At 38.4% G+C, this 12965-nt stretch overlaps 1 protein-coding gene across 1 annotated transcript in view; it reads right to left on the bottom strand.

The window, feature by feature from the left end:
• Window positions 1-12965, bottom strand: part of LOC111868413 (proteasome adapter and scaffold protein ECM29) — a 59510-nt gene that overhangs the window by 31476 nt on the left and 15069 nt on the right. The window contains exons 12-19 of the mRNA XM_023859020.2: window positions 11848-12136; window positions 10447-10734; window positions 8759-9035; window positions 7474-7673; window positions 6056-6157; window positions 4760-4981; window positions 2327-2441; window positions 1131-1314 (exon numbers count right to left, since the gene is read on the bottom strand). Of these exons, the coding sequence (XP_023714788.1) occupies window positions 1131-1314; window positions 2327-2441; window positions 4760-4981; window positions 6056-6157; window positions 7474-7673; window positions 8759-9035; window positions 10447-10734; window positions 11848-12136 (1677 nt within the window). The remainder of the gene's footprint in view (window positions 1-1130; window positions 1315-2326; window positions 2442-4759; window positions 4982-6055; window positions 6158-7473; window positions 7674-8758; window positions 9036-10446; window positions 10735-11847; window positions 12137-12965) is intronic.

Here is a 12965-nt window from a genome sequence, read left to right as displayed (position 1 = left end):
TCTTTAATTTCACTGGTTACTTTAAAATCCTAAAATAACAATATCATTCACATACAAAATCTGCTTGAATTCTATAATAAAGTGACAAGATGCTGGTGTAGTTTAATAAGAGAAGCCATCCACTGCTATTAAACAGCCGGGTAAACAGTATGTGACTGCTTGTTTCTGCAGCAACAGACCCACTCACAAGAAGAAAGGAACTGTTGGAAATGGTGCTTTTTACCGGGTCCACGCCAAAACTACATAGCAAGCATGAACTAGACAATTTAGTCAGTTGAGAATGTGAGGAAGATACAGCCACAAGGCGTTTGGAATGAGTCACCAGCTAGCAAGGACAGGAGATACTGAACAATGGAAGCAGAGGGCACTGTTGGGATTAGTCACCATGAATTGAACAGTGAAGACATAAAAGATTTAGCTTGTGCTGTAATAAGAAGTAGAGTGCATGAATTATTAAGAGCCATATAGTTTACGTGTAGTTACAATCTGTAAGTGGTAAATAAAATAGGCCACGCCATAGCTCAAGTGGTTAGTAGCTGGCTTCCCACCGCGGCTGCCCGGGTTCGATCCCGGGTCTGGTCAAGTGGGATTTGTGGTGGACAAAGCGGCGCTGGGGCAGGTTTTCTCTGAGTACTTCAGTTTCCCCTGCCAATCTTCATTCCACCAATTGCTCCACCATCACCCTCACCTATCATCTTGGGCTGGTACAATAGGCCAGAAGTGGTCGCAGTACAAGGGACTTAGTCCCACCCCACTAGCAATAAAAAAAAAAAAGTGGTAAATAAATTCAGTTACCAAACCAAATCCCATATCTAGTCACCAAATACATGATATCACAATCTGTACAGTTCTACAAATACATATTAATAAATATCTGCAACCGCTGAATATAGAAGTAATGCTAAAATCAGAGTTGACATCAGTAACTTCAGTTACACTTATTAGAGTGCTGATCTGTTGCTTGGCTGCTGATGTTGGACAAAAACACCATGGACCAATTCCAGTTATTCCATGAGTGGTTCCATGAAGGAACCAAGATGTCACAAAAGTAATTTAATTCATCCAGAATCCCACAAACTGTACCAATATTCAAAATAAGAGAAGGAAATTACAGAAAAAAACCTGCTTACCCTGTTGGTGATTTTCCAAGAGTTCCTTCCTCGAAGAGTTTCGTATCACCGGTAACCTGCGTCACACTGCGACGCCCTGACATCAACTGATCCAACAACTGACTAACGAGGCGACTACGAGATTCTTCATCACCACATTCATAGACAAGACCCAGACCTTTTGAGGCTACATCCTGAACAATATCTATAAAAGAACATACATTACATTAGCAAATCTAGCTATTGTTGCAACTTTCACGCATGAAAAATTACTAAAATATTTGCTAATGGATGAAGCATGATGGATACATAAAATACAATTTGAAGTAACTGGAAGAAAAATTCAAGACGAAACTGATACAAATATCACTGTCATCTTATATATCTTGAATCCCTGTGTCCACATTCCACAATATCTCAGAACTATACTGGAATGTAGGAATGCTGTTCCTTTAACAGCTGTACTTTTTAATATGTCAGAAGTTGTTTCGTACCTTGACTCGATCATAATTATTATGTGGAAAATATCATTCCCAATTGTCAGTTTGAAAACTTGAGGTACCGCCCCAAGAACACAAAAGATCAGCAAAACAGATCAAAACCGTAAATATGAAAAATGTATCAATACCAGTTAAAAAGGATTATGTGATGTATGTTACTGAAGTCACAGGCAGTACAAAATTATCTGTCTAATTCCAAGCTGAGCTTATCATTTAAAAGGCTGTTGGAACTAAACTCTGAGCATCAAAATTTGATATCATGGAATTTATCATACATGCTTTTTTATAAAACACAATATTATATACTGGACTCTTTAAGAGTGGAATATATTGTGGCATATTGGCTCTATGAAGAAACCGTTGAGCCAAAGCAGTGGCAGCGGCTCCTATGCTGTTACATCACTGCACTGGGAGGGGGGGGGTGTTTACCAAGCATTGCACAGTTATGGGATGAGTGGGGTATGTGACGTCACTCGCACTGCCTGTTGTGCCATCCAAGCATTCACAGAGTTGTCACCCAACAATGCGCCGATACAATCCGCAACTCCCACACTGCTCGCGTGCCCCGAGGCCTCTGTGGGTCAACAGTTTCTCCATAGAGCAAATATGCCACAATATTATCAAACGTATGTACACAGATTAAAAACTTCTCACATAAAACCTAGATTTATTGTTGTGTTGCTTTATAAACCATTAATCATCAGCAACATACATTACCACTGTTTTCAGACAGAAGATCCATGAAAGTATTCTGCATAACATCAAGTCTCTGCTTAACAGGCTCACGGTTCGCACAGTGCTTCAAAAGTGCAAGCAGCCAGATGCTAGTTGCCTGTGAGGAGAAGATCTGAACATTAATGCATTAATGCTGAAACTGCATATGACCACCCTACAACACAGTATATAAAGGAGCTAGTAAAAAGCAAACACAAATGTCTAATAGTCAGGTCAATGTTATTAAATTTTTAAGTACAGGACATTTAAACCCTTGTCTGGTATATGGAAGAATTAAAAATAGTAGTTTTAAATTTTAATTGCACCAGGATATCACAACTGTTTATGTATCTGTTTATCTCTTGCTTGTGCATCCTGCTGCATATATCAGTTGCTCTCTTATACAATTAGTGTCTGGATGGTCTGAAAATACAAGATGTCATGAGGTTGTGAATATTCAGTAAACTACAAGCAGTGGTTTTGTCCAACCCCCTTTGATCCCATCTGCCTTATAAGAGGGAAGTTGGTGCTGACACTCTAAATCTTCATTATTTTCTTCAGCAAATGATGGATCCTGAAATGTGGCATCTTCAGTCTCTTCTTCAGAGTCAACGTCAGTGCACTGCTCTTCAACACTGCCCTGCGCACATGCTAATTCAACTAACAGATGTGCGTGCTTTGGAGATCCTGCCATACTGACTGTGCATCACTGGTCTACTACGCATTTGAGTGTGGAAACAGAAGGAAGCATAAGGAGACATAATTCCAACAGTGAACACTAGAATATCTTACTCAGTAGAAACACTATCCTCTCCGCACTTTTCTTTCCCTCATCACAAAACTGCTTCATATGCATATGAACAAAGGAAATTATATATGGGTGAAAACAATCCGCCACTGACAACTGTGACGTAAATCTGATCATCAACAATTTTCATTTCTCTTCACATATTTCACCTCCCCCACATATCGGGCTTGTATAGGAATCCTAACTGTTACAGATGCTGAAAAGGGAATGAGAAGGACAATGTGTACCCTGTCTGGGTGCAGAGTGTCAGCAAATTGTTGCACATGATTAGAACAGCTGTATGCACAGGAAAGTGCATCTGATGGACCATATATATATATATATATACTATATACATATATATAAAGATAACATTGAAACCTTGCACAGTAAAATTTCATGATTTGTTTGGGGTCTCCCAGATGCCTTTTAAATGGGATAAACACTATATTAAAACATTTAGGCTGCACCATAGCTCAAGCAGTTAATCGCCGGTTTCCCACCGCAGTGGCCTGGGTTTCATCCCAGTACTGGTCAAGTGGGATTTGTGGTGGACAAAGTGGCGCTGGAGCGGGTTTTCTCCGAGTACTTCGGTGTCCTTTGCCAATCTTCATTCCACCAAATTCTCCATCATCATAATCACCCAGGGCAGGCTACAATAGGCCAATCAGTGGCCGCCATTCTGAGTGGACGCAGTTGGACTCCACTCCCCACTAAGCGAAATATTAAAACATTAAAAAGAAAAGATGTGTCAACAAAAAATGATGATTTGGATAGGCTGAGCCCAAGCACAAAGATCATCCACTAATGTAGTCCAACATTTCAGACTCACCAAAGAAAGCCTGTGGTTCTCACCATTCTGTCATCCACATTCCATAAATGTGACCAGCATACTGCATTTTATGTTGTGTTGACACTATCATACATCTGGCCAAATGTTCTTGATTTTGATAGCAACTTACTATATACATTCTTGTTTTTATGATAACGTTTAAGATATTATTATGGTTCAAGAACTAATGCCGCCTTACTGTTCGAAATCATTCATCATACAAGGTAAGTTTGCTATTTTATTACATGCTGTCATCCAACATACACATATTTAATACTAACTCATCTGATACCTACTACAACAGGGATCTCAGACACTTTAATTCACATATGGCTAATCATACTTCTAAATTCCTGAAGCAGTTCATAAGCATTCTCTACATCACTGCTTGTCATGTTACTTCATGGCCACAGCTCTTCTCAATCCAGAGATGATTTTGCAAACTAAATTAATAGACTGATATACATCAAAACAGATGTAAAGATACATGGGAAAATAAACATATAAACATACAGAAATGGCATGGTGACCTCATTTGTTAACAGAAAGTCATAATAATAAACTGACTTAACAAACCAAATACTCTCTGTAAAGTAACAATGCACATCAATATAAAGATACAGCTGATCATCTACTTAATGTTCCTCAACTTAAGGTTAACCTTCATTTATCATTCAATTTCAATGATCCCAAGTCAAATTCTCAGAGATAAATTACCTCCATTTAAGATTTTCATCAACAAAATGTTTAAAACCACTGCTCCCTGAAAGAAACCTTAAATATGGGTTTCATTAACACATATATACAGAATACAGACCTGTCTTGAATTTGGATGTGGCTTAGGAGCAAATTTGTTAAGCAGTTCATCAAGCAACCACTCTAAGTCCTGGTTTCTGGCAGCAAGAACAGCGTCAATGTCATGGGGCTCATATTCTGATTCAAGGGTAGTCCACACATTGCGAGCAAAGGGAGACATAACTCCCTGGACACAACAAACTAGAGCATCCCCTGCAGTAAAGTGGACTTCCACATCTCGTGTCTAAGGTAAAGCAGTACAATTCATACATTTTTGAAAAACATCAAATCAACAAAATATGCTGTTGCAAATGAAATCATTAAAAATCATGCAGAATCCATTATTCACTAGATCTTACTATAATAATCAAATCAATGTGGATGAGGTCAATAGAACATGTAGCATGCAACATTTCAAACTGGAAACCTGAAGCAAAGGAACTCCCCAGATAACTTATGCAAAGATGAGAAGATAATATTAAAAAGATCATGAAGATATTTAAGTGTAAGAATCTGGTTTATCAAGTGGCTCAAGACTGGGGCCACAAATTCTTTCCTTTTTGCTTTCCTGCTGGATCCTTCTTCTCACCCTGATATCTTCGAACATCTAGCTGAGCCACATTGTTCTGGGTTGCCCCATAGTTACCTTTCCTTTAAATCTTACCTCTGATGCCCTTATCAATATCTCTGATGTATCACTTTTCTCTATATGGCCAAACAATTGTAATGACTTCTCTTTCAGCTCTATTAACATTAACAAATCTTAATTCTGTCCCACCTTGTTTTCCCCTCAGTACTTCTCAAAACTGTAATACTCACTCCTTGGATGTCTCTTCTCTCTTTTTGAGTGTCTATGTTTTGGCATTATATATCTCAACATAAACTATACTTTAGACAATGCTGTTCTGAGATGCTTTTGGAACTCTCCAAATTGTATCATAAAAATATGAACATAAAGCCTAAAGAAGTATTCATTACACAGACAGCATATGGAAAACATATGTTGCATTTCTCTCAAAGGATTTACTGTCAGTTCTTAAATTCTGACTTTTTTCCTCTATTCTGGTCACAGATATCAATATATGCTTATGTTTGTCTATGTTCATATTCAGACCAACATTCCTTCCAGTTGTATTACATTTTTTCTTTTAAATGTTTACATTGTCACCTAATACATAAACATAATTTACATGTACTCTCTTCCGAACCCTTCTGCCCTGCTTGGACTTTTCAGATCAAAATTATAACTTGATTAGATAATTATTCAAGATGAAGTAATACCAATTAACAAAATACACAGTAGCATGATGCAGTTCACCTCTTTTGCCATGTCAAGGAAGCCCTGAATGATGTCGCGGCTATGTGGGAATTCTTCCCCGACACACAAGAACCCAGCTGCCATAGCAGCATGCTCCTTCACCTGGAAATTGAATAATGAAACATTACTACCGTACTGGATATGGCTAAGGTAATTTGCACATACATTCATGACATTCACTTAGATTAAATGAAAACACTTCTTACATATAGATGAATTATTTCTCAAATATGACACAGCACTATCAATAAATCTACATGATGAAATATAAACGGGCATATCATTCACAAAAGAACACTCACTGGAGAGGCTGAACAGATATTCATGAAATAGGTAAATAAAATAAAAGGTAAGTTGTCCCTGTGCTTAATTAAGCACCATGCCATGAAGACATATTATGGGAACGAAGGTATAGCTCCACCATTCTTGACATCGGCACTAGGTGGTGGTGAGTGAACAGCTTCACGCCCCGGCCGCTTTAACCCTGGGGAATGAGTCACTGGTACCCATTAGATGGAAGACTGGGTGGGCCACAGAGCCAGTCTGGATGGAGGGGGATAGAGAAAAATATCTTGTATCCAGCAGGAATTGAACCCCAGCTATTTAGCCAGCATCCTGTCACTATACTGACTGTGCCATCCCAGCTCCCATTCATAAAACAGGAGGGAGCTAAATTCATACTCCTGTTCAAAAGCTACAGTAAGTCCAGAGATATGTCACACCCAGCCATCATGTATCATCCATAGACGTTTGCTGTTTCAAATGTCGCATAAGAGCAAGCTGCCAAAGCCGAAAACTATAAAGAAATTCCCATTTAATGTTCCATGACGTAAAGTTTTCCTTCATTTAATGTTTCATTTGGATGATCCCAAGTTGATACACTCACTATTAAATTTCTTCTGTTGAAGTTTTTCCTCGGTTCAGTATTGAAATCCACTGTTCCCCTAACTAAAATCTTAAATGAGGGTTTCACTGCACCTGTTTTGGTCATTCTGAGTATCTGTCACCACTGAACTTCACCGGTACCTATTACTGCAAAGTCCATTATGTGGAAGGAACATGTGTCAATATACCTCCACATGTGCTTTTGTCACAATCTCACTTCATTCTCTCACCTGTTATATTCACTACGTAAAGGCGTACTGCTTAAGCACAATGTCATAATGACATTTAGGGAATGTGGCAATAATGCTCCACACATTACATACTAAAGCTCTTGCAGAAAATAAGCAGTCATCTTCATAGTCTGGAACCCCCCCTCCAATCCCACTGACAAAACTCCCTACATCTGTTGAACAGAAGTTGATTGGGAGCCAGGGCCTTTCTGAAAAAATTCTGAAGATATAAAGTCTCATTGCCCTGTTAGGAATTGAAACTCAAGTCATCCAACCTGTACATTTACTATTAACACCACTAACCTTAGTTGTTATCTTCCCATTATTCATAATTGCAAACAGCTTCTTCACCAAATCTAGCTTCCATATTGCCATATTTTTATCCTCCGCTGAAGCAGATGATGATCCGCTAGGGAGTGGTAAAGGAGCACAGCGAGCCAGTTCACCAATAGCAATACAGGAAGCCAGGACAAGTAATGCATGTTGGTGATTCAAGTGGAAAACTAGACATCACAATAAGCACATCATATATTAACATCACTGAACTAAAACAAATAAATAAAGTAGGATTTGAGGCTCTCACAGTTGTGGTTATGAAGAGTACCATCTTCTGCGATTAACACTTCATAGTCTGCTGAAAGTCATCTCATGTTTCAAGGGAACATATCACCAAGCTTGCCACCTGCTTTCACATTGGTATTTTGCTCAGCTTATTCTACCCTGAAGATGAAGGTGATGTGTTCCTCCAAAGCGTTGGTTGACTTTCAATGGACTTTATAGCATTATATCCCAAAAGATAGTACTCTTCAAATAAATCAAGATTTTCAAACAATCAGTCTCCCAAAGAGAGGACTGCATTCGATGAAAAATAAAGCTCTCCATACCTCTGCCTGACCAATAAGAATAAAGGACCCATGAGACAAGTATGCCACTCACAATAAGAGGATAAAGGTAGAAATGATGGCTGGCAGAGGATATCCATATCTTATACTGCTTGTGACACATATTTCAGAGTTTAAGTTTTGACATACATACAGAAAAATCTGCAGTAATAAGTGATTAGGGGTTGAACCTACCATTCTCAATGAGTCTGGTCCCAAACAGACAAGCTGCTGCAACGCATCTTAATAAGATCAAATAAAATTGCAGTAACATGCGATCAGGGGTTGAACCTACCATTCTCAATGAGTCTGGTCCCAAACAGACAAGCTGCTGCAATGCATCTCAATAAGAACAAATAGTAACTGTAAGTGATAATATGAAGTAAAATTAATTATCATTCTTTACTTTTTAACTAAGTCAGAAACTGTAGTGAAGATTCAAAGGTTAAGTGTGATTTGAGGACCTCACATCAGTAACTATGAAGAGTTACCTATCCATAACCCATCTAGTCACATACATACATGTGACAATACTATAATTAAAATGTTTACAAAAAAGTCAGTATCTTATTTTTATGACAGTCATATTGACAAATACACAGTGACAGGTATCAAATATTTTGTGTGCTGACCAATTAAGTTATGAATATAATTTAGCCTAAATTAGCCACTATTTCACACTTCCACACCACCATTACAAACCTCACCTATTGCCTCAACTCCTTCTTTGTAAACAGCATAGGAAGAAAGATTGACCAATGAACTATTATCTCTCTTCATTATAGAGATCTTCCTCTCCAATGCATGTGCTGATGCCAATAAACAACCATGCTGAGCTTCCAAAGGACTTTTACTTTTCACACAATTTATCAGATCCTGCACAGCTTCTTCATATGCTAAATCATCAAGTCCATGAGCAATAATTATTCCATATAAAAGTGCAGATTTCTCACGCATTTCTTCCTTTGCAGAAAACAAAAGTCCCTGAAAGACAGTGAAAACTAATTACTTATTTATTTGTGTCTTAAAAACATCGTCTAGTGACTGGATGATAATGAATGACAAACTAGAAAGGATGTGAAAGGAAATGGTCATAACCTAATTTAAGGTACTATCCCAGCATCTTCATGAACAGCCTAAATAAAACAACAAAAACCTCTGTTTTGATAGCTGGTGTCTCAGCCAAGACATGAACCAGGCATCTCCCAAATACAAATCAGAGTCATCACCTTTTGAGCCAACTTTCTCATCATTTCTTTATAAACCACTGCTACCAATATATCTGCTTATAGCAGTAACCCTTAAAACAGGAACTAAACACACAAGAGAAAGAACCTGTTCAGATAACTTTTTTTGTAAATTCACTTAGTGGGGGGTGGAGTCCAACTGGGTCCACTCGGCACAGCGGCCACTGATTGGCGTATTGTACCTGCCCCGGGTGATTATGATGGAGAATTTGGTGGAATGAAGATTGGCAGGGGAAACTGAAGTACTCGGAGAAAACCTGCCCCACCACAAATCCCACTTGATCAGAACTGGGATCGAACCTGGGCCTTCGCAGTGGGAAGCCAGCGACTAACCGCTTGAGTTATGGTGCGGCCTAACCTGCTGAAATACTGTAACAATTACTCTTGCCTACATGACGGAATTTTTTTTTCACTGATGTAACCATGTTTATTAACCTATGACTATATTCCTTGAAAAATGCTCTAGAAAAGTAACACAACAACAACAAAAAATGGGAAATGATGAGTCAGATATGGGGATGCATTTATAGAGGCTGGGCCCATGGGCAAAATGTTGAAAAGGTAACAGCATACTTGACACTCGACATTTTGAAAACCCATGCTTTAGTAATGTAGTTCTAAAGGTATATCAACATGTCCATGGTTTGGTAATTTGATGTCCACCATGCACTCTTCAGTGTCTTCAGTTGTACCTATGTGAACAGCATTTATACAGCTGGCTGTACCTCCACCCTCAGGTAAAAACATGGAAGGAACAGAAATACTGTTACACTCAGGCCTATTAAACATCGTGTCTAAGGTTTACTGTAAAGTAAAGTAAAGTAAAGTAAAGTAAATATCCCTGTAGGCCACACCATAGTTCAAGCGGTTAGTCGTTGGCTTCCCACCACAGCGACCCGGGTTCAACCCTGGGTCTGGTCAAGTGGGATTTGTGGTGGGCAAAGTGGTGATAGGGTAGGTTTTCTCCGAGTACTTCGGTTTCTACTGCCAATCTTCATTCCACTAAATTCTCCATCATTATAATCACCTGGGACAGGTACAATAGGCCAATCAGTGGCCGCCACGCTGAGTGGACCGAACTGGACTTGAGAAAAGTATCAAACCCCTTTTGCCTCTCTTTAGGCATAATTATAAGCAAAACTGATCACCTTCAACCAACTGAGTTTGCCAGTAAAGTTCCCTGCTAATATATCTGGTGCACTGCCTACTAATTCTAGTAGGCATGCCAATGGCACAATACTGGGACTTGCTGTCAGAAGTTGTTGAATCAAGCTCAGATATTTATCCAAAGTCCCACAGCCAGTGAATGTTTGACGAAGCTGATGCAAATATCTACTAATCAGTGGTGTGAACTGGGAAGGATGTTGAATAACTTCACGTTTTTTCAGTTGCACATCAGCGCTCCGAGCAAGGCACAGACGCAAGTAAGTCAGCATCTGCAGCAGAAACAAACAGTTAACAATTTTGATACATAATTTAGCATGTAGAGCCATTGCTGTGCAATGATGATGAGATGGGTGCATATACAAGGGCTGTTTGTGGGTTACAGCTCTGTAAATATGTTCCTATTTCCAGGCTGCAGATTCTTAATAATGCAACAGTTGGACTACAACAATGGGAGAGCTGTGTTTTCTACATGGCCCATACCAAGAGGTTATAAGTGAGACAAGGTTTGGAGCTTGGTCAGTTGAGAGTCGGTTCCATATGGGAGTCTGTGAAGAGAGGACTTGAGCTGGAGGCAGAGGAATAGCCACTGTTGGAGCCATTACCAGGAAATGTCTAGTAACAGACTAAGAACACTAGACTGTATGCTGTAGTGAACCGTAAAGTGTGGAAATAACAACTGTGTTATAGTTATTTGTAGTTGTGTCCTGTAAGTGATTAATAAAACTAATACCAATCCAAACCCCATCTATAGTCACACACATACTACATGACAATGAGAAACCTAGTGGTAATGACTCATGCAAAGGCTAGTCTGATCTAAATTTTAGCAAAAATATTGTCATAAAATAAAACCTGTGAATTATATATAAAACTGCCATTGTTCATTAAGCAGCTATAGATGTTAAGTTTTAGTTTTATTAACAAAACATGGAAAACCACTTTCCTTGGAAACAATTATTTGTTACCCCTAACATACTGTAACGAGTATACAAAGTGAAAGCTCCATTTAATATTTCTTTGGGGAACAGCTAATTTGAAAAATATAGTGAGTAAAATCTTAGGTGGAAATAACACAATTGAGATTATGACATGAAACCACTGAAATTGAATGTTAACAGAAGAAAAAATTACATCAAAACAATGGTACTACTGTAAGTATATTTTGCAGTTTCATGAAAATATTGCCAAGAAGTTTCTATCCAGTAAAATTCAGAGGATAATACAATAATGTAACTATGAGAAACAAATTTACAGCATATACAAATATTTAACAGAACTAACTGACATTAAGAAGTAGCTCTAATATTTTATTTTGTTTCCATATTCTGACACCTAAATTCAAGGAGGAAATTTCTGCTGCCAAAGAAATAAAAATGTCTCACCTCCACAAAACTGGCAGGGCTGAATGGCAAAGTGTGATTCCCAATTACATAACGACTAGCAGCGCTTTCCATCCGAATAACTGCTCGCTCTGCAAGATACTGTGCCATATCACAGAACTGTGGCAAAATTAATTCTCTGCTCTTATCACTAGTACCAGAATTCTGTTGCTGTTGCTTCTGGCTTTCTTCACTTCTACCTTTCTCCAGTACTCCACTTCCCTCAGATGTCTCCACTCCATGATCTGGGCCATACAGTGCTTTTAGAGCTTCAGTAAAAACCTCATCCTTACTGAAAGTAAATGCATGTTTAGCTTACATGTCTATTATACTTCAACTGCTGTAATGTAAAATGCATATGACTTTTTAAGTGTAATGAATAAGAATGTCTTACATACACAATTTTCAGAAGGAAAACGAATACACAGTATAAACTGAAGAGTATACAGATAATTAGCCTTCTGATTTGTGATGCCATGCAGTCTGGTAGACAGATACCAACATTTTGGGGAATTCTGTTACCTTCATCTTCAGAGTAAAAAGAGTCTCTTCTATTCTCCAAAATGCTATTACTATCCATCAAACTGCATGGTGTGATGTCACCGCTCCTGCACCAGCTACCATACACACAGAAAACACAGCTTGCTATATTGTTACATGTGCGTATCGTGTTTATGGTGTTCTTGCCTGGCAACACATTGATCAAATACATTACAATACCAAAGCCCACCATCAGTTCAATACAGTTCACATCTTCAAATTCAGTTTCTCAAATTTTCTTAACATCCTTTTCTCCTCCATGGCCTCCTCAATGGCTATCATTCAAGAGATTTCCTCACCATAACTCCATACATTTTCCGTTTTTCCTGAAAGAATTCCATGAATTTCATGTTCTCCCTAAGCCAGCACTCCATTCTTATAAAATTTTAATCTAAGATATTACTTGCTCTTTCCGTACAATGCATTACCAATAATATGAATACTGTTCTGCCAAAAGACGATTTCAAACCGTACACCGACTACAGGGAAATCTGTGTTTTGTGCATAATTTTAATACCTATCAACAATATTCTAATTATACTTCTATTCAAGTATGTTTTCAAGCAAAAGAAAGCAAATTA

This window comes from Cryptotermes secundus, unplaced genomic scaffold (genome assembly GCF_002891405.2).
Source record: "Cryptotermes secundus unplaced genomic scaffold, Csec_1.0 scaffold106, whole genome shotgun sequence".
Lineage (NCBI taxonomy): Eukaryota > Metazoa > Arthropoda > Insecta > Blattodea > Kalotermitidae > Cryptotermes > Cryptotermes secundus.
This window is presented reverse-complemented; position numbering and strand designations above follow the sequence as displayed.